Source organism: Pelodiscus sinensis, chromosome 7 (assembly GCF_052426305.1).
Source record: "Pelodiscus sinensis isolate ZL-2025 chromosome 7, ASM5242630v1, whole genome shotgun sequence".
NCBI classification, from domain to species: Eukaryota; Metazoa; Chordata; order Testudines; family Trionychidae; genus Pelodiscus; species Pelodiscus sinensis.
This window is the reverse complement of record NC_143058.1, coordinates 42,029,213-42,051,919: the sequence shown is the minus strand read 5'-3', so window position 1 is coordinate 42,051,919 and position 22,707 is coordinate 42,029,213. Positions and strand designations below refer to the sequence as shown.

The 22,707-nt window shown below is 40.2% G+C and overlaps 1 protein-coding gene across 4 annotated transcripts in view; it reads right to left on the bottom strand.

The window, feature by feature from the left end:
* UBR3 (ubiquitin protein ligase E3 component n-recognin 3) overlaps positions 1–22,707 on the bottom strand; it is a 240,482-nt gene that overhangs the window by 37,578 nt on the left and 180,197 nt on the right. For all 4 annotated transcript variants that reach the window (XM_089779752.1, XM_089779753.1, XM_089779754.1 and 1 more), the window contains 2 exons: positions 19,102–19,207; positions 2,164–2,264 (listed from right to left, as the gene is read on the bottom strand). In XM_089779752.1, the coding sequence (XP_089635878.1) occupies positions 2,164–2,264; positions 19,102–19,207 (207 nt within the window). The remainder of the gene's footprint in view (positions 1–2,163; positions 2,265–19,101; positions 19,208–22,707) is intronic.

The following is a 22,707-nucleotide window of genomic DNA, read 5'->3' as shown; positions in this document are numbered from 1 at the left end:
AGCTTCATATGGCAATACCATTTTATTTTTATTAAACACTTTAGTTTAAAGAGCATTATTGGGATAAGAATATACAAGTTCTCACACTCCTCATGTCCACTCATACCATAATTACTGTGCTCTGAGAAGTTGGAGTAAGCTTGGGAAAGGAGCATGGTGAGATGTGGATTCTATTCTCAGCTCTACCACTGATCTACTGTGTGACCTTTGCAAATCACTTCACTTCTCTTTGTATCAATTTCACCTTAAGTATAATGGTCATCATGATTGTTTACTTTGTGAATTACATATGCATTACATAAGAGCTAAATATCATTATTATTGTATGTATAAATAACAAGAACAACAAATTTCACTGGAGCTCCCATCCCTGGATTTGGAAATGAGAGTCATGGAAGGCTTTCCTTCCTTCCTTGTTTAGTTTTTTTTATGAAACAATAATTACAAAAAAGTGGGGACTTTGGTTTTACCAATCCTATTTTTCCATCAACGTAATACTTCATAGACTGGAAAAGTGGGGGTGAGAACCCTTCTGAATAGGCTAAATGTTATGTGGTAGGTTCCTGGGCTATTTAATATCAATTTGCCTGAGGGGCCTGATCCAGTAGGCATCCTCTGGCCACACCTACGAGATTAGGTCCACACACGATTTAGGGTATGTTTAGGTATCCAATGTTAACCCAGAATTAAGATACAGGATCAAGTCTAACCCCCCTACTATCTAAATACAAATCACAATAACCCAAGGCTTGGATACAGGGCCCCACATGGTGGAAGGGCAGAGCCAGAAGGACCTTACCTTCAGGGCATCCCTTATCCTGCCTTGCACCCGGGGTAGGCTGGGTGTTGGCTATCCCATCCCGACCTATTGCTTTGCAGTATAGACAGAAACCTAGTGGACTCATGCTATGGGAATCCACCAAAAGTTTCTCAGAATCCCATGCACTGACTTTCTTTGTCCCCTGGACAGTCAAGTTTTCCCACACTGCATCACGAAGAGAGGGCTAGAGCAGCCACTTTTGGGGAGTATGTTAGGAAATCTGGGACTAGATGGTTGGACTCAGGCTGGCATAATGCAATGTAGATGTTGTAGATCCTGGAGCCCCAGACTGAGACCCAGGGGTCAACAATTCCTATCCTAAGAGTTAGGAATGAGTTTAGCTGCTATAGCCCTATGTTAACAACCCCAACATCTTCTAATTCAGTATCTACGAACCCTGAGCTTACAGAGTAGACAAGTTCTTCAGACTCAATGGCCTAGCTTCCCCTGGTGTGTAAATCAATGGGGGCTTCAGGGAGGAGATAGGCACCCAGGTGCCAAGAATTAGATAGCAATGCCCATGCTTAGGAGCAAAGTCACAGATGCCCAGGGAGTTTTTACTGAACAAGTAACCTGAGATGCCTACAGGGTTAGGTACCAGGTGAGCGCGAGTACTGTGGATCATGGTGCCTAGAATTGGGAGTTAAGCACATAAGTACTTCTGTGAATTGCATCCAAAATAAAAATACAAAATTGTGAAATCAAAAGTTTAAGTCACCTTGTTTATGGCTGTACATTGACTACCCATAAAATAAGCCATGGTCAAATGTCCTTTTTACAAATATAGATTGATTTCAAATAGCTTCAATTTTGATAACTAAGACCTCAGTTACCAAATGTCCATTTAAGAATTTATACCGAGTTATATTATATACTAACTCTATTGAAGTAGCTGCATTATTACAATTATCATCTTTGTATGTGACCACCTATTATACATGATTACTGCAATCTGAACTCTTAAATTCAAAATAAATTACTATTTTTCACCCTTAAGCACTCAGTTCAACTTGAAATACTGAGCTGCCCCTAGAGAGAGAGGAGATGAAGGTCATGCAGAGGTCACCTTTTTTCCAGTAAAAGAACTTAATAGTTTTTCTCAGGCTTCAGTTCTTTATTGTATTGGTTGACTGATAAGGTGAGAGAAGACAGGGGACACAGATAAGCCTGTCAAACCACAACAAAAGTTTCCGTTCAATGCCACCTTCTGCAGATAAGACAAAGTCACTATTTCAGAAAACACACCAGAAAAGCTCTGACTTCTTTTTTCTTTTTAGCACTACCATGACTGCGCACACAGTTATGTTTACAATAATCTAAATAGATGCATTTTTGCAGCATACCTTTGTGCAATGGTTGTGGCATGGTTAAAATCTGGATTAGCAAAAGGGAGGAGACATCTCTGTAAAGTACTGGAACCTCTGGTAATTCTTCACTGCTCATCCTGAAAAATTATTAAAATAATCACTTTTGACACTATAATCCACCTTTCAGTTCTACATTTTACTTTATGTTTTAATTTTAAATGTTTGTCATTGAAATATTATGAAATTGTAAGCTTTTGGAATTCTAATATCTGAACACTAATGGAAACAATTTCAAAAGCATGTTTTAGTCTACTGTGTTAATTTATGATAAAACATAATTTGAGGATCTGACTATTGTTACTTAAAGATTTCTAAAAGACTTAAAGATACAACTTACCTGCAACATTCAATGCATATCCTTAAATGCCTATGATCCACAAATTCCCAGTCATTCCCAAAAAACAATTTATAAAAACCTTTGCATTCTGGTAGGTAGTTTAGTTTGTTCCTCCTCAAAAGTGTTGGTATAGATCTACATATATACTTGCACACACATCACTACAGTATTCAAGATTAAAATTCTGTCCCACAGGATGAATTCTACTAAAAAACATTGAGATACTATAACAAGATTTTATCTTTCTTCATGAGATTGAATAAGTATTGAACTGCTATGTGTGAAGGCTTGAAAGGATTAGATTTTTATTGGTAAAATTATTGGCACACAAAAACCAACAAAAATATTTACAGCAACAATAATCAAAATTTACAGATAGCCAAAGAAAGAAAAATTCTGCTTAAGAATATAATTTGATTTAAGGAAATTTACGTTATATATTTACGTTATATATATGGTGACGGGGGCCCTTACGGAAAGATTCAATAAAATAATTTTATTTTACATCTATATTATCTCCTTTTCTTTTTGAAAGCTAACAATATAAACAGTGAGCACAAATTACCAAGGATAAATAAAGTCACTGTAAAACAGTGTTTTCCAACCTGTGGTCCACAGACCACTGAAGGATGGGGGGGAGAGAGTGGCCACAGACTTTATCTAAGATCTCCAAAGAGGTCTGCATCTCCATTTGAATTTTTGGGGGGGTCTTCAAATTAAAAAATTGAAAACCACTGTTTTAAAAAATCCCAAACAGTATATGTGAACAGTTAAAATTCTGGAAAAGGCAATGAGGAGGTCAAATTTTCAAAAGCACCTAATACCATTTTGAAAGCGACACAAACATTTAGGAGCTTATGTCTCGATGAAACTTAGGAATGTAGGCTCCTAAATCACTTTGGCACTTTTGAAAATTTTACCTTTTATTTTGTCATTAGTGAGACAGATTTATAAAAGTTTCATTATGCTGGTGCCCTAAATCATAAACATGTCTTTTAAATAAATTTCTCACCTTAATCATTTTCTTCCAGAATCATAAATTCATTAAAAGAAAGAGAGAGAGAGAACGAACATGAATATGAACATGACTGGCATCTGAAGAAGTGGGCTATGCCCACGAAAGCTCATGATACCATCTACATGTTTTGTTAGTCTTTAAAGTGCTACCAGACTATTTGTTGCTTAAGTTTATCCTGTACAGACTAACTCGGCTACCCCTCTGAAACTATTAATTCTAATTGGTCATGTTCATATTTGCAAAGTTCTTTCCTTCAAAAAGCATCAGACGTCATTTCACATGAAACAGACAATTAGATCAAATGCCAATTCGGACATGATAAATTCATTAAGATTCCAATTTATGTAGTGACGACTGGTAACATCACAAAAAAGAATGGAAGACTCACCTTTTAAATGTGAGAACAAGTGAAATACTTGTCTAATTTATTCATTTCATATTAACTGGAGAAGTAAAGCTATAGGAAATGTCAAGGTTTTTGATAAGCTGCTTCAGTCTACGTCAAGCACTGCAGCACGTTAAGCACTTAAAAAGTGCTCTGTCATTCATTAGCAACCTAAGCAATTTCTTCATTATGACATTGAAACTACATTTATAAACTCTGTTTAGAGTATGGAAATTATCCATCCTGCTAATCCCCTATGCATATGAGAAAGCCTGATAAGTCTGAATTTCCAACGGATTTTACCACAGTAACAGCTAATGAAAAGCTAATTACTATAACTTTCCATGGTGCTGAAGCAAGATACCATAAAATGAAGCCATGCATACATTTTGAAAGCAGCCTATACAATACAGTAAGAAGAGGTAACTTCTAATATGTCCATAAAAGGAAAATTTGCTACTCAATTTCCTTTCTGGGACTGACCTCTCCTCCATTTCTAGTCAACTGGGCAGCATGTCTCTGGCAAAACATGGGCTGGAACTTGCAGCAAGTGTGGAAATACTCCACTTTCCCCATCTGTGGCTCCTGAGAGAGTCTCCAAGTGCAAAGCAACTCTTAATCTGTAGTTTACTCCAATGTGGCCTGTTCTGTGACAATGAAGGGAAAAGGAAACAAAGCTACCCTATGGGTGGTCCATCAGGGATCAAAGCCCCAGAAATATTGGTCTTCAAAGGAGAGAAGAGAATGACACTGGGGAAGGGGAAGGGGGAAAGGAAAAAAAGGAAAATATTTTGCACCCACCCCAAATAAGATTTAAAAGTTAGGATTTGAAATAAATAAGGGCTGAATGCTAAACAAAGGCTCTGTTTGCTCTGTCAGGGGCAATCTGATGCAAGGGAACAAGTGTGGCCAAGCACAGAAGCTTCCCTCAATAAGGACAAGCCTATACATCTTTTAAATTCTACTCTTTGTATTGGGCACCGCAAAGGACATAAAACAACTTTATGTTGTTGCCATGTTATTAATTTTTGTGGGCTTTTGTAGCAGGTCAGTTTTTCATTTGATGAGAAATTGGTAACACAGTTGAATATTTTCTAATATGATTTATTTACAAAATGTTCCTAAACTCATTTCCCTGAACAGAGGTGGGATCACAGAGTTCATATAAGCAACTATCATTTGCAGAATCCTCAACTCATACATTACTGTCACTCTTTCTCTCATGCAGTCTGCAAACTTTGTTCCCTCTTCCTCAGCCCTGAGTTTTACCCCGGGAAACTCAAATGCAAACTTTTCATTAAGTACCATACTGTCTCAAAAAGTAGCTTGGCCATTAATCTTCCTTTTGTGCAGCTTCTTTGCAACACACAGGAAATAGGCAGAAAAGGTTTGACAGTCCACCCAGGCAAAGAAACTTGCACAGTTCTCTTAACTACCTGGGTGCACCTACTGTATAGAGGAACTTCATAACTTTCTTTGGACAGTTCCATCTTGAGTGCCCATACCAATGAGACATTTCATCCTAGACATTAGCACTGTTTCCAGAACATTTTATCTGTCAATATACCAATGACAGAAGATTAAGCCAATCTAAATAATTCAGTTTAAAGCAACATTCCTTTTTATCCCTGATTTGGGATTGCTGTCCAACTAGGTGGTAAAGTGATGATCAACAACATACCCCTACTGGTTCAGCAGAGACTGCACAGAAACTAGCATAGCACCACCAACAACTTTAACACAAAAGCTCCATCATTTATTAGACACAGCTTTTTTGCTTCATAGAATAATTCACATATTTTAAGTTCTTTTGCACACTGAGTAATCTTGCTTAATATTTCTCTCACACATAGCACTTCAATTGTGGATGACTAACCTGACGCTGTATTAATCCTTGTCTAATTGTCTAAGTTTATTTATTTGTATGAAAAGTTGCATACAATGATCTGTGTTCTATAGAAGATTTAAAATCAAGACAACTGAGGGGGTGAAAAAAGTCTATACATTTCTCCTTATTTGTTCTTGCACGATAAATCACCTTTCCATTCGAATCTGCAGACCAATCAGATGCTTCCTTTCTACAGGAAAATCCAGTAAAAACAGAGGAGTAGTACTGTGTGTATCCTGACATGCAAAAAGTCCGAGCTCTGGCAGAACAACTAAATTCCAGAGCCATGACAATTCCAGAGCCATGAATTCCTGACCAAAAATTCCCTGGTGTTATCCTGATTCTGACTAAAAAGAGGACAGTTTACTCAAGCACTCAATGAGGCATCACCATTTTGGGGTTATCATAGAATCATAGAATCATAGAATAATAGGACTGGAAGGGACCTCGAGAGGTCATCGAGTCCAGCCCCCCGCCCTCAAGGCAGGATCAAGCTCCATCTACACTATCCCTGACAGATGTCTATCTAACCTGTTCTTAAATATCTCCAGAGAGGGAGATTCCACCACCTCCCTTGGCAATTTATTCCAATATTTGACCACCCTGACAGTTAGGAATTTTTTCCTAATGTCCAATCTAAACCTCCCCTGCTGCACTTTAAGCCCATTACTCCTTGTCCTGTCCTCAGAAACCAAGAGGAACAAATTTTCGCCTTCCTCCTCGTGACACCCTTTTAGATATTTGAAAACCGCTATCATGTCCCCCCTTAATCTTCTTTTTTCCAAACTAAACAAGCCCAGTTCATGAAGCCTGGCTTCATAGGTCATGTTCGCTAAACCTTTAATCATTCTTGTCGCTCTTCTCTGTACCCTTTCCAATTTCTCCACATCTTTCTTGAAATGTGGTGCCCAGAACTGGACACAGTACTCCAGCTGAGGCCTAACTAGTGCAGAGTAGAGCGGCAGAATGACTTCACGAGTTTTGCTTACAACACAGTTATGCCTCATTGAGGTACCGAGACCCTCATCAATTATGGATGCAGATCTTGGTATAGATTCAGGCTGTTGGCAACAGTGCAACTACATACAGATGTGCACACCATTATTTATAGTATTTTTTGTACTTAATTTTCCTATACATTTCCTATAAAATCTACATGTTGATATATAAATTAGTGCCAGTTGTGTGAAAGAAAACCAAGCTAAAAGTGTAAGTCAGGAGATTTTAATTCTAAATTTGTATTTATTTAAAGAAAATTAGCATTATAGAAGAACTGCAAAAATACAATGCAATGTTGCTTGTGTTTTGTAGACTATTTACAAAATTAAAAAAGAAAAAAACTCATTAACTAACATCAAGTATCAGAGGGCTAGCTGTGTTAGTCTGAATCTGTAAAAGCGACAAGGAGTCCTGTAGCACCTTTTAGACTAACAGATGTATTGGAGCATAAGCTTTCGTGGTCAAAGACCCACTTTGTCAGATGCACGCATCTGATGAAGTGGGTCTTTGCCCACGAAAGCTTATGCTCCTATACATCTGTTAGTCTATAAGGTGTTACAGGACTCCTTGTCATATTTACTAACTAATTATAAAAATAATCTCCTGACAAAAATGTTTTCAATTAAAATACTGAAATAAATAAATCCACAATGTTGCTATGAAGCTTTTTTTTTTTTTATACAAAGAACTTGAATGAACAAACTCTGACACAGAACAGGTTTTGCTAGTGTTTGTTATTGTCTGAAGAGCAGAAATTGCACAAGTGAACAAATCAGTGTTGAATTAAAAGGTTTTCATCTGCTGGGACACTGTCATTATGTTGTTTGAAATGAGTATAAGCAAGTGGAGGCTATTTGGATCTTTTTCTTTTATTAAAAGATATTTTCCTACTGGGAGATTCCTGACCTGGGAAAGATGATGACTTTATATTATTAAAATGCTCAGACAGACTCAGAATGGCAGAGTACAATCCATTCCTAAGACTGCGCTGATATTTCTCCACCAGCCTTTTAACCTTGTGAAGGTTATTGTTAAGAACTGTAGTAACTCTCAGTCCCATTCTGTTGAGTTCTCACAACTGTATCCGAAAAAGATGCACTTTCAAAAACCCCTGTGAATTGTGAAGCATCTTCAGATCACACATACTGAATACATCACAGTTCACTTGAAGATTGTATTTATTTCTTCAAATCCCAAAACTGTAATTACAGGAGCCCACAAATTAAAATCACAAAATAATGCAAAAGGATTGGCTGCAATTTTATCCTTCTTTGCCACCCTTCCCTCAACAGCTCTACCAGAGAAATAAGATGGGCTTTGCAGTGTGATAAATAGGTTACCAATCCACATTCCAGAGGACTAAGGCCATAACAGTCCAGAAGTCAGGAACCTTTCACAGAATGCCCAGCCAATAGCTTCCTTTTATTTCTACCGAGAGAGCTCCAGCTTGAGTTACTCTGCTGATTTGAACTATGGTACTATGTCATGATGAGAAAGGGACTCCCTCAGGCATACTGCTCCTGAACCACCTTGGGTTTTACAGGTTAAAAGCAACACCTTGAATTCTACCCATATTGTATAATGGAGTAATCAAGGTGGAGTTCCTTTTGTATGGCTGTTCAAATTACACAGAAGAGGTACAAGAACACCTGGAAAACACGAAACTGTCACCACTAATTATTGTAAATATTTAGAAAACCAGGAAACATCAGTTTCAAAAGTAAGAAATCTATTTTACCACCAGCTGCATCTATACCACTTATCTCAGAGTTTCTGATTTCAATATTTAGTGTGGCCCACAGCTTCATAATAACTAATAGTTCTCAGTTCCATAAAAAGGCTCAGTGAAACCTCTACAGGTTCTACAGGGTGTGCTTGCCAAGTCACAGATATGGACTCTCTCAACTGACTCCAAAACTCTAATAGTATCCACCCTTAGCCAAATCTCCCTCTTCTACCCTAATACCGCCGCAATGATATAGGTAATCCTTCATCTGTGATGCCCATGGCTAAACTTTAATAGTAATAAATTCTACACAAGCTACACCTACAACACCTTTTGCAGGGCAAAGGGCTATTCATGACTGCTTGTAGAGATCAGCACTGAAATTCTACTATACAGAGAAAACTTTAGAATAGTAACTTTCAAGCATTCTTCATGCAGAGCATATTGCACTAATCCAATCCTGATGTCACACTCAGGCATAAAACAAGGTCCACATCCAAGAGAAAAAGCAGCAAGTGCTTAACTAGAAGATGGCCTGGTCATTAAAATGCTTTTCCTAAATATCATTAATTCTAACAGTCACGGTCAGTCATCCAAGGTCAGTTTTGAAGACCCACAAGCTTTTTATTCCCCAGAATTCAATTTTCTGGCAGTGGTGAGACCAAATCTTTAGCGATAGTGATAGGGGAGAAGCACTAAAGGTACGTCTACACTTACACCCTAGTTTGAACAAGGGATGCAAATGTAAGCGACCGAAATTGCTAATGAAGCAGGGATTTTCTGAGGAGTAACGGGGTGCGAATCATCCTCCATTCCTTTTTTACCAGAAATCATGCAACAGACTCCAAAGTAGAGGGCAGAAAGGGACAGTAGTGGAGCATCCACAGGGAAACACATCTCGAAGAGCCATCATTACTGCACAGGGTGAGTGACTTCGTCTCCTTCGAGTGATGTCCATGTGGGTGGTCCACTCAGATGAATAAAAAGCAGTATCCACCGCTGTAGAGGTAGGACTTTGGAGTCATCTATTGGCAGAGGCAAGGACAGCATCGCTCATGGAGGTAGTAGGTACTGGTCCTTGCAGTAACACATAAAGTTGCACAAAAGTACATGCAGAAGATCAAGTAGCCCCCCTGCAGATGTCGACTAGTGGACACTGTATAGAAAGGCAGGAGATGCAGCCATCATTTGAGTGGAGTGTGCTGTGACCACTTGTGGTAGTTCCTTGTTTTTGAGTCTAAAGCAGGTATTTATGCAAGTTGCTATCGACCTGGATATTTGCTGTGTGGCGACGGCTGTTCCTGCTGGGACCAGACATAGATATAAAAAGTCTGTTAGATTTTCTAAAGGATTTTGTTCTATCTATATAGAATGTGATAGCCCTTTTTGTATCAAGAATATGTAGTACTGCCTCCCTCGGAGAGCCATGCGGCTTATAGTAGGAGATAAATGGGCTCATTCACATGAAAGTCAGAGGGAGTAAAAACTTCGGATGGGGTCTAAGAATAATCTTATCTCCAGCTAAGAGAGTATATGATGGATCCATCATAAGGGCTGCAATTTCGCTTCCTCGTCATGTCGATGTGATCGCGATGAGGAAAGACACTTTCACAACCATGTGTTACATTAAGGCCATCACTAAGGGGTCAAAAGGAGGTCTTGTTAAGGAGTCTAACACAAGGGTCAGTTCCCCAGGTGGGTCAAGTGGACATATGTGGGATCGTGCTTTTGGGAGACCTGCTAAGAACCGCTTAGTGATGGGATGGGTGAACACTGAAACAACATTCACCGGCTCGTGGAAAATGACGATGGCTGATAGATGGGACTCTTATGGAGCTAATGGAGTGTCTCACATCACTGAGGTTCATCAAATATTCCAACATGGTAGGTACTGGGAAAGTATGTGCTTGTAGATTGCATTGGCTGCACCATTCCTGAAACCTCTTCCATTTATTTTGATAGGTGTACCTCATGGAGGAGCAGCAACTGCGGAGGAGGAACTGTTTTACTCTCTGGGAGCAGGTAAATTCATCATTCTGGAACCATTGAATAGCCAAGTAATAAACTTCAGACTCTGAGGCTTCGGGTGATGTGTTTGCCCCTTGAGTTGAGTTAATGATTGAGGACTGATGGGGAGTTGAACGGGTATGGCGACTGACAGGTAATGGAGGTTCAGAAACCAGTGTTGTCTTGGACAATATGGTGTTATTAAGATGACCTTTCCTCAGTCCTCTCAGATCTTGCAGATTACCTTGGGGATCAGGGAGAGTGTATATGAAAGAGGAGCTGTCCATGGTATGGTAAACGCGTCCCCTATGGAGGGTTTGCCCTATCCCTCTTGGGAACAGAAGTGATGGCATTTGCGGTTGATTTTTGTGGCAAAGAGGTCTATGACTGGGAATCTCCATTGCCAAAAAATGGGTAAAATGATTGTCAGCCTGAGTTCCCATTCGTGGTGTTGGCAGAAATGTCTGCTCAACTCAACTGCTCTGGTATTCTGCTGGCCTGATATGTACATTGCTGTCTGTGTAATGCTGTTCTTGATGCATCAGTTCCAGAAGTTAATGTCTTGGTGAGCATGATTGGGTACCCCCGCCTGTTGATTTAATACAGCAGGGAGTGTTGTCCGTGAGGACATGTATAGTATGGTCCTGGATCAGTGGCAAAAAATAGAGACAAGAGTTGTGGCCTGCTCAAAGTTCTAAGATATTGATGTGCAGCCTCATCTCTCGTTGTGACCATCTGCCTTGCACTATGCAGTACCCGCAGTGGGCTCCCCAACCTAGAAGGAAAGCATCTGTAGTGATTACCTGTAAGGGGACTACAGATAGAAGGTTTTGTGGGCAGGTCCACCATCACAGCAATGTGAGCACTTGTGGTGTGGGCGTAACAAGCTTGGTGAGGCTGTGTCGACTGGGGATATACACAGATGACAGCCAGGCTTGTAGGCATCTTATGTGGAGTCTCTCCAAGGACACCACAAAGGTTGTGGCTGCCATATGTCCTAGGGCCTCTAAACATATTCGGATAGTTGTCACCAGGGACTGTAAAGAAGTTTGAACAATGTTACACAGTGTTTTGAAACAGCTCAGGGGGAGAAATGCCCTGGCCACGTAGAATGTAAAAGCATTCTGATTAATTTTATTCCTAGGCGGGGTCCAGAGTAGATTTCTGTACATTTATTAAAAGACCCAGCCAGGTAAAAGTGTCTCAAGTAAGGTCTGTCAATCATTGTGTGTTTTTGGGAGGATCCTTCGATTAAGCAACCATTGAGGTAGAGGAGTATGACTTCTCCCTGCTTTCTGAGGAAGGCTGTGACTACTGCCAGGGTCTTGGAGAAGACGTGTGGTGCTGTCGATAGTCCAAAAGGAAGGACTCAATACTGATAATGATTCTTGCCTACCATAAACTAGAAGAACCTTCTGTGCACTGGATGTATTGTTATATGAAAGCACACATCTTGAAGGTTGAGGGATGAGAACAAGTCCCCTTCGTCCAGTGCTGGGATGATAGTTCCTAGCATTGCCATCCTGAATTTGTTGTTGCATACAAATGTGTTGAGCTTCTTCATATCTAAGATTGGTCTCCATCTCCCTGTCTTTTTCCAACATGAGGAAACAGTTGTAATAGAACCCTCTTTCATGAAACTCTGGTGAAACTCGCTCTATAGACCCTAAGCTGAAGTTTTTGAGCTTCTGCTTGTAGAAGAGGCTCATGAGAGGGGACCCTGAAGAGGGACGGGAAAGGGGGTATACACAGGAACAGGATGGTGTAACCAGTTCTTAAAATCTTAAGGACCTATTAGTCTGTAGTGATGAGGGATCTATGATGGAAGAGGTGGGTGGTGTTGTAAAGCAGAATAGCAAAATAATGTAACAACTCCACAGTTGTGTAACAAATATGTAACAATCCAACTGCTAAGTATTGTAACCCAATTAATGCAGATGTAACATCCAATATGAGCCTCTAATGTATCACCTTGAACAGTGCATGTAAATGATACAGGACTGGAATATCTGAATGAATATACATCCACTCATGTTTATAAATGTAAAATCTATGTGAAACCAATCCATATATGTAAACATGTCCTATTTCAAAATGGAGTCCAAAACTCCATTTTAAGTTGAGAATTCTACTGACATCCATTTTAAGTTAAGATCTTGTCACGTATTAAAGCTACCTGTATATCTAGTTGTTAGAATTTAAAATTCAAGCTAGTATACCTGTTGACATTTGAATAATCTATAAATATTCATAAGCATCTTATGTCAGCCAATGATTTTAAAACATGCTGTTAAGCATCTTTTCTAAGCCAATTAGATCATACCACGGAACCTAATGAATTTGCATGAACCCAGACTATTTAAGTTTCTGCCGCGCAGCAGTTGCTGTCGCGTCGGGTCTTCGTCAGGATAGGCTTAGCTTAGGTTAAGAGAGAGAGAAAGAGAGCATGCAAGTGGTCCTGTAAAGATATTCTTCTAGAGAAGCTAGCGGAAGGCTATGCTACCTCTATTTTATATAATATAGTATTTTCTTGAGTCAGGCTGCCGGAAGGCCAGACCTCCTCAAATAGATTAGTTAGGTTAGTTAGTTTAGTATTTTAGTTAGATTAGTTCCCGTCATCGAGTCTGTACGTCAGGCTGCGTCAGTCCACGCATGTCGGCCGTCGTCGTGTCTGTACGTCGGGCGCATCGGGATTAGTTTAAGGTTTTATTTTTAGGTTAGGTTTAGGATAGATAGGATCCAGAGTTGTCCATTGCCTGATCCAGTCGCACCGAAGCGCGAGAAGAGGCGTTGAGGACCAGAAATTCTGCGGAAGGCGAATCGACCATCTTCAATCTCAACTCCTGCTTCGAGGGATCACCTTGGCTGTTCCTCTCCTGCGGCTTCCAATTAGCCAAGGGATTGAAGGTCGCCAAGTGTCAGGATCATCCGTCGAGGGACGCCTGATAGTTCCTCACTTGAGGCTTTAATTAGCCAAGAGGTCATAGGTCATCAGCTACACCCCAATCGCCCTCTGCGTCGTAGACTCTGTAAGTTAGTTACGGAACCTTTGGGGGACTGCCCCTCAAATTTTCTTCAAGGCACTGTTTGTTAAACAATATAGTCTTGTGGTTTTCACTGAAATTTCGGTCTTAAGTTTTTATTTTATACACGCCTAACATCCCTGAGAAATTATATACTCTCCGGTGATTAGATACAGAGTGAGAGTCGCACCTAAGATACCATCCCTAGCGGATGAGACCAGGGTACGGTTACAAAGTATCCATCTGGAGTAGCTAGTCTACATGACACTTCTCCATCTGTTCAAAGATTACTGTAACATTGTACACGGGATGGAGGGAGTGGTCACTCATACCCTCGACCAAAGCTTCAAATTTACTGCTTGGGAGGCATGGAGTGGGACATGGATATGGGCTGGGCATGCTGTGCCCTTCTATTCGGCCTTTGCTGAGATTTGTTGTCAAACAGCCTCTGGCACTGCCTTTGAGGGGACGTATCTGTTGTCCTCTGGTATGGTGTATATCTCTTCCTCTTATTGAGCAGTGTGTACATTCCAAGTGTCCAGAGTGTTGTACACGAATCTTTCATCGAATGGAGTACTTCATCTGTTTTGGCTGTAAATATTTGAGCCCTGTCAAAGGGCAGATCCTCCACTTTAGTCTGCAGTTGCCTGGGAACACCACAGGACTGCAGCTAGGAAGCTCAGCGCATCATGATCACCTTTGCCGTGGACCAGGCCATCGTGTCTGCTACATCCATCGACACTTGAAGCATCATATGGGCAATGGACTGGCCCTCTTTCATGATGGACTGCAGTTGTGGCCTCTTTTGTTCCAGGATAGCGGTTCCCAAACTTTTCCAGATGGGGACCCATTCTGACAATTCAGAAAGACTTGGTGACCCAGAGCAATTCAAAAAATGTGTGAATGGCTCCTTAAGAGCCACCTGGGGAGACACCTGGCGACCCTTTTGAAATGTAATGGTGACCCATATTTGGGTCCTGACCCATAGGTTGAGAAACCTTGTTCTAGGAGGTCATTGAGCAACTCTTGAAATTGGATGTAATTGGAAGAGTTGTCGTAATTGGCCAGGAGGGCTGTGTAGTTGGAAATTTGAAACTGGAGTATGACTGAGGAATAGACTTCCCTCCTGAAAATGTCTACTCTTTTGTGCTCCTTGTCCTGGGGAGCTGACTTATACATACTGCGGTTGTCTAGATTGGTGGCAGACAGAATCAATAACCAAAGAATATGGCTGCCAGTAAGAAAACAGAAAATCTACGTCCTTCACTGGGACAAAATATTTTCTGCTGACTCTGCAGTTGGTGGGTGGGATAGAGGCCAGTGTTTGCCATAAAGCCTCCAAGGGCTTTATGATGGCCTCATTTATCAGTAATGCAATCTGGGAACACGTGGAAGGTTGTAAAATTCTTAATAGTTTGTGCTCATTTTCTTGCACCTCCTGTAAGGGTATGACTTGTGACTGTACTACTGCTTTGAAAAACCTCTGAAATTGTTTCAGGTCGAACATCTGGGGAGGATGAAGATTGCTAGAAATGGAACTGCTAAGTCCTACTGAGGTATATCATCGTCCTCCTCTCTACTGTCCTATGGTTTGAGTCATGACTGATGGTCAGGGCGGGGATGAGCTGGAGAGGACTGAACCATTTGTGGGGGAGATTTTTCTGAGATGCGCATCAGGGTAGGCATGGTTGAGTGTCAAGATCGGTGCTGATGAGGAACTTGAGAGCTCCATGGTTCCCAGTGTGACCACTGAGGTTGATATTGTTGGGGTAGATATGGCCATGGGTGGTTGAGGCAAGTGGTATGAAGGTCTGTGCCTGCTTAAGAGCCACAAGCTCACTGAAGCCATTGGTGAGGAATGCTGTGAGGAAAACCAACTGTCCTGTCCTGTGCCAGGTTCAGTACCCAGAGATGTTGGGAGTAGGAGAGGAGATGTTTTCAGAAGAACGTCGGTACAGCTAGGTTCCACAATCCTAGGGAAATGGGGAGGCATTTTATCAGTTGGGCACTGGTGAGGAGGGTACCAATGATGGCGGTATCCACTGCCAATACTGTGCTTCCTTCTGTTTTGACTTTGGCAACTGCAGTACGGAGGGATGTTTAGGTGCCATTGGGTGCTGAGAGTCCAGTAGTTGCGGTGCCATGGTATCTTTCAGCCCTAGCGGAGGTGGCATACTCATGGGCGCCAGTGCTGACGTGGTGTCTTTTGGGTTCCAGCTTGGCTCCCTTGGTCAGTGCCACCTTTCATTTATGCGCCATGTTGGATGTTGACGGCATTAGAGAGTGCCTGGCATGTGAAGCAGATGGCATGACAAGCAGGGAACGTGCCAGAAAGGACTTGTATGAATCTCTTATGGGCAATGGGTTAGCCCTTTTTCTCAGTATTACAGGTTCCAAGGGGGCTGTTTTGGCTTCTGGTGGTTGAAGAGATTTCTGCCAGAGCAAATTCTTGAGCCTCATCTCGCAGTCCTTACTGGCCCTGGCAGTCATACTTGGACAATGTGTGCACTTCTGCACCATATAGCCTTTGTCTAGGCACTTTATACATGAGGCGAGCCCATCTGAGGTGGGCACTGAGTCTCTGCAGGGGAGCCTGGCATAATGCTGATTAAGGCTAAGAACTTGGAGCGGAGCCAATCAAAGGGAGAAAAACGAGGGAGTAACTTTAAAAAAAAACAAAACTATAACTAACGCATACTACTAACTCTAAACTGAATAAACGACAGCAACTAACTGTGTATTTCTATCTTTTTCTCAGCTGAAGAGAGCACAGCTGGAAACTGTCTTCTACTGAGGATGTCAGAAAAGGAACTAGGGGAGTTTGTGCCATGCAAGCAGCTAATGGACAAAAACAGTGCGAGACAGCTACTGCTCATGCACAGTACAGGAAGGCAATGCTAGACTAAAAATCTCTGATCACCAGTGTAAGGATGCACAGACACCTGAGTTGAGCACCCACAGGGACACCACCCACAGATGAGACCAACCTTTCCCACCACTCTCAGCACTGGTGGTAGCAGATCCTTCCCATCCCCTCTCAGGCTATGTCTACACAGTTTGTTTTTTGCGGAAGAGGAAATGCAAATGAAGTGCTCATTTGCAAATCTTGTGCTCTCATTTGCATATTCTCTTCCGAACTTTTTTGCAGGAAGAGGCTTTTGCGAAAAAAAACACAGCATAAACAGGGCTATTTTTCGGAAAAAAACTCTTTTGCGCAAGATCCCTTATTCCTCAAAAAATGAGGTTTACAGGATCTTGCGCAAAAGGGTTATTTTTCCAAAAAATAGCCCCGTCTACACTGCAGGTTTTTTTCGCAAAAAGCCCTCTGCAAAAAGGATCGGAAGAGAATATGCAAATGAGAGCACAAGATTTGCAAATGAGTGCTTCATTTGCATTTCCTCTTCCGCAAAAAACAAGCAGCGTAGACATAGCCTCAATGAAAAGAGGCGACAAGGCAGAGATTGAGGACAAGTAGAGAAATAAGTCTGCACAAGGGAGGTGATATACAGATTTTACTACCACAAAAATAGCATCAATTCAAAATCTGGACACCCTTGAAAATCATTTAAGTAAGAGAAAATATTAAATAATTGCCTTAATTGTTCTAATAGTATAGTTTTTTTAATTGGTCTCCTAACAGACCTCCCTATTACTTAGCTTTTCAAATCTCTCAAAAGTCTGGAAGTAAAAGTAGGTCTTGCAGTGTGCCCAAAAGAACAACAAATTCTGGTTAACTCAGACCAGGACATTCATGACTTTTCCTTAACCTGCTTGTTCTGCCTCCTCCATTTGGTTATGTATCATCTTTCCATGCACAGACCTCCATGCCTTCCTCCATGCTGTTCCACAATACGTGTTATTTATTGCTAGATATCTGGGGATTTTCCATTAATTTAATTTTTAATTTTTCTTTTAAATAAACATTCAGACAATTTTAACCATTAGATTCAGGCACTCTTATGAGGATAACCACAAAACTAATGTGAAGGAAGTAAGAGTAAAAGAGAAAATGGGATAAAGTACCTCAAGGAAAAAAGGACCACATTCTATGTCAAAATATGATTTTAAAATAGTTTCAAAAGTGTTAACAAGTGATTTATAGATATCTTAGTACATTATTAATCAATTATCAAGTCCAACAGATCAACAAACTGCTTTTAATAAACTGTGACATATTACAGTGTATAAGTATTATGTGTCAAAAATGGTTATGTCAGAAACATTCTTATAAGGTCTATAAATCATTTAATTTTCTATAAACCATTTAGAAATGGAATCTTAACATAATAAAGTGTGTCAAAAAGAGTTTTTCCATTGTCTTATACTGGCTATCCAAATTAAAAGATCAAATTGTACAGAAAATTACAAGCCCAATTTCATACCACTTTGAATGTTGGGCCTACTCTTGCTGGGCTCGTCTACATTGGCCCCTTTTCCGGAAGGGGCATGGTAATTTTTGAAATCGCAATAGGGAAATGCGCGGGGGATTTAAATATCCCCCGCGGCATTTAAATAAAAATGTCCGCGGCTTTTTTCCGGCTTTTAGAAAAGCCGTAAAGAGCGTCTACACTGGCCCCGATCCTCCGGAAAAAGCGCCCTTTTCCGGAGGATCTTATTCCTACTTCAAAGTAGGAATAAGATCCTCCGGAAAAGGGCTTTTTTTCCGGAGGATCGGGGCCAGTGTAGTCGCTCTTTTCCGGCTTTTCGAAAAGCCGGAAAAAAGCAGCGGACATTTTTATTTAAATCCCCCGCGCATTTCCCTATTGCGATTTCAAAAATTACCATGCCCCTTCCGGAAAAGGGGCCAATGTAGACATAGCCGCTATGTTTAGACTGCAGGCTTCTTTCAGAAGAAGCTTTTCTGGAAAAATCTTATGGAAAAACTTCTGAAAAAGAGCGTCCACACTGCAAAAAGCGCATCTAAAAAGTGATCTGCTTTTTCAACAGATAGCATCTGTTCAGTATGGAAGCTATCTCACATTTTAGCTGTGATTACTATGGATGGAGTAGCCACCAGGACACCTGTGCGTTTTCCTCTTTCTTCTTCTTCTTTCAAAAGAACTCCTTCTTTCCCATCCACACATGCCTTTTTCTGAAAGAGCTCTTTCGGAAAAAGGATTCTTGCTTGTAGAATGAGGATTACCAATGTTGGAAAAACCCCTCTGTTCTTTTGATTTTCTTTCAGACAAATGCGATTGCAGTGTGGACATAACTGAAGTTTTTCCAGAAAAACAGCCAATTTTCTGAAAAAAAACCCCAAACTCTGTAGTGTAGACATACCCTCAACCTAATTATGTTGCTTTGAAATCATAAATATGAATCTCTAATATTTTGTATAAAACAGATTTGAAAATTCTTGTCTACAAAAAATGTATTATGTATTAGGCATTACATTTTGTATCTTACTTGCTAAGGAATTTAGATCATTGACAAATAAAGATTTTTATCTTCAAAAAGTTGTAATTCATTCTGTGATAAGGGATCATTTTGTCCATAGAATTATATTGACGCTGGATATTTTAAATACTTACTGTGAATTCCTATCCTGTATTAGCTGTGTTAGTTTTCTCCATGGGTTGTACGCAGAGTCAATGCTGTAAAGCCGCATGTGCATGGCCAAAACATGGAACAGCTGATCTGAATTGGTGAGGGGGGAAAAAGATAGCTTTGTTAAATATATCTAAAATATTTTTTATCAGTTTACTATCACTTATTTCCTAAGCCTTCCACAAAATCTGATGTCTTCTACAATGTTATAAATGATGCTCTAAGACTGTTCTTCTTCTAGATCCTTTCATATAATCTTCCCCCTTATGCTTAGAAACTCAAGACTTATAACCCATGAATAGTTAGTTCCATTGTGAAAAATAAGTTGAATTTGTAAAAATGACACCTTCAATTCTTTTCAATTTTATAAACCCTTCATCCAATCCACCACCACTGCCACTCCTCAGCTCTTGTATAGCACATTTCATCTCTCAGTCTCAAAGGATTTTACAAAGGGAGGTAAGTGCCATTTGCCCCATTTTACAAATGAGGAAATCAGATCCACTGAGAGCTAATGTAACTTTGAGGCAGTCACACAGCAGGTCAGCAGTGGACTAGGGAATAGGAGACACCTCCCAATCCAAAATCCTATACAACTGGGCAATGCTGCTTTGGTGGGAATGTTATTTAAGCTTCGAAAGTGTCTGCACTTATGTGGGTGAGTGGTGGCAAGGGAATAAAGGAACTCACTGGCAGAACAGTGGCATAGAGAGCCTATTGCTAACTAGAAAAAGAAGTTCTAACACCAGTTCAAATAAGCTGGCACACAGGAACAAGGTGGGCAGGATGGGGAGGCACCCTATTGCCTGGTAAGACTGCAAATACTGTGTGCACAAACTTGTGCATCTCCTTAACAAATCTGAATTTTGGGGAAAAGAGACATTTAGATTCCAGGAGACTCTCAACCAGATTTCAATTTCAATACTGAGTATTTGTGCTTAACTACAAGGTACCCTTAATTAACAGGACTGACTGTATCATATATTTTTCATATATGATACATGATTATATATAAAGTACAATCCTACCCCACTGGAAGCAGTGAAAAAATACAACAGGAGATAGATTGAACCCTTATTTAGTACAGGGATACCACCAGCTGAATGACATTTCAGGTATCAAAATCAGAATATCAGGAATCTCATACGAGCAACTACATTTTGGGAAGGCTGTTCTATACTTGTATCTGTCCAAAATCTTAGTAAGCATCCTTTCTTGGCCACCTGCTAGGACTGCTGTGAGGAGAATGCAAGCCTCTGTACCCCAGACTCTTTGGAGTGTATTTCAAGCTCCCAGAGCTAGAATGGAGTCCAGCCACTGCTTCATTCTCAAGGAGCCTCAGAATACACTTCACACACACCCTCTTTGAAACTGCCCCTTCACGGCATATGCTCTGTCTGGCACTCCTCTCTGAGGGCAGGTCTAACTACGGCTTCAAGTCGATCTAGGTTACACAATTTGAGTTACGTTAATAGTGTCACTCAAGTCAATGTAGCTTAGATCTTCTTACGCAGTGCCCACAACACACTGGTTCAAATGGGAGAAACCCTCCCGTTGATTACCCTTACTCATCTCATTCCAGAAATGTACCGGAATCAACATTTGAGTGATGTGGTCAATTTCGCACATCTTCACTATACCAGCTAAAGCAACCCCCCAATGGATCGATCACTGCAGTACTGATCCCAGATGTAGTGGAGACAAGCCAGAAGTACCCCCTATCCAGCTATCTAGCAACTTACAGGATAGCAATAATAACCAGCCCCCACCCTCCCACAACCCCCATAAATGGTGTGAAGCCTCTGGTTAGCCTTCAGCTTTCTCCGGGACAAACAATAGTTGTGGAGCAATTATATACAGAGACACTGCACATGGGGTCTCTAATGCATGAATGTTCTTTATATATAATCATGTAAAACAGAGGAGGGTGCAAATCATGCAATCAAGAAGCATTTGAAATAGAAAATGTCCCTCACCCTTCTTTTCTAAATACTTTGGGAATACACTGGGTCCAGGAAGCCTGGTACGCTGTCCCTTCCCTCCTGCCTCTATGACCTTGCTCTCGCCTGCCCCATATTACTCACGACACAGTGGATTTTCATAATACAAGTTCACAATATCAATGAGAATTCATTAATTGTACAGCTATAGTCCCAATTCAGAACAGCGACACAAAACTTGTATCTGAACTACTCTTCTGGTGTTCCTAAAGTTAGTGGGGTCAAGGGTTCAGATCCTAGCTGAGTCAATTCAGCCGTTCATCTTTTGGGGGTATATACTTCTAGTGCTACAAGTTTATCATGTAGTCATCTTTTGGATAGGACTTGAAAAACTTAGTTTCTGCCTGCTTTCCTTGGTATCACAGATAGCATGGTATTTCTCTTAAGAGTACTATTTCACCCACATGCCTTTTCTGCAATGTGTTGTGCAGTTTATCGTCATCCTTCAACCTATATGTGGTTGTATTTCAAGGGCCCTGAAATATTGGATTATTTTTTAATATATGTTTTGGATAATTTTGAACAAAAGTCACTATTGCACTATTAATGTAAGTTATTACAGAATCATATTAAATGTGACATATAGATGTGACTTGTTCATAGAAGCAAATTAAGTTATCTGAAATTAACGCGTAAATATTTCTACTTGGACTACATACATCTGCTCTTTTTTCAGATTTCCTGTTCGTTATGTAACTAAGGCTGGCAGCATCTTCAGAGTGGTCCAAATTGTTACATTTTGCAAGTTTTGAGACTCCTGTGAAGCCCTTTTAACTACTTCGTGTATGATTATTGTAGTTACATCCCAAGTAAAAAGGAAATACTATTCTCCTATATTGTTTTGATATGAAAATCCTATATTTTAAAATGAATTTTCTAGGTTTCCCATAATTTGGCTCAGTTTTTCTTTTTTCCCCTTCCTTCACTACATGTTCTCTTTCATTCTGCACTATAGATTGATGTCTGTTTCAATAGCTGACACACACTACCTTTTCTGTAAAGTGAAATAATTGTTCCTGCTTATTTTTCTTATTTTCACTCTGTCTTCCTCTATTTCCCTTTCATTTTTCATTTTTTGCTTAATCCTCTTTCCCATTTTCTGCTTGATTCTTTTATTTCTTCCTTTTGCTTCATGTTTAATCTCTCTCTTCTCTCTCTGCAACCCCCATCACATACTCATTCCACCTGCACACACATCTACAGGTCTCCATATTTAAATTAAAATAGTAGCTATTAATTTATTTTCCACCAATAGACAATTACTCAGAGGTATTTGGTGGCCAAAAAAGTCTTATGCTGAAGTCAGCTGACTCTGCCGAAGCCTGAGGGCTATAATTAGTTCCTGGGGTTTGCAAAATAATTGAAGATGTAGATGACACTGGAACTGATTGCTGTCACCTGCTTTCTGAATAAAATCAGTTAAAGAGGACAAAATAAATCTGCATTTCTCCTAGCAAGAAATTATAATAAAATGTTATTTTGCTGACAGATTTCTTAAAGTCCTGAGAATATACTGAGCTTTCAAAAAATTATCCTATTTTTTTTTTTATTAAAATGAATACCACAAAACTATCCTATGGAAAAAAATAG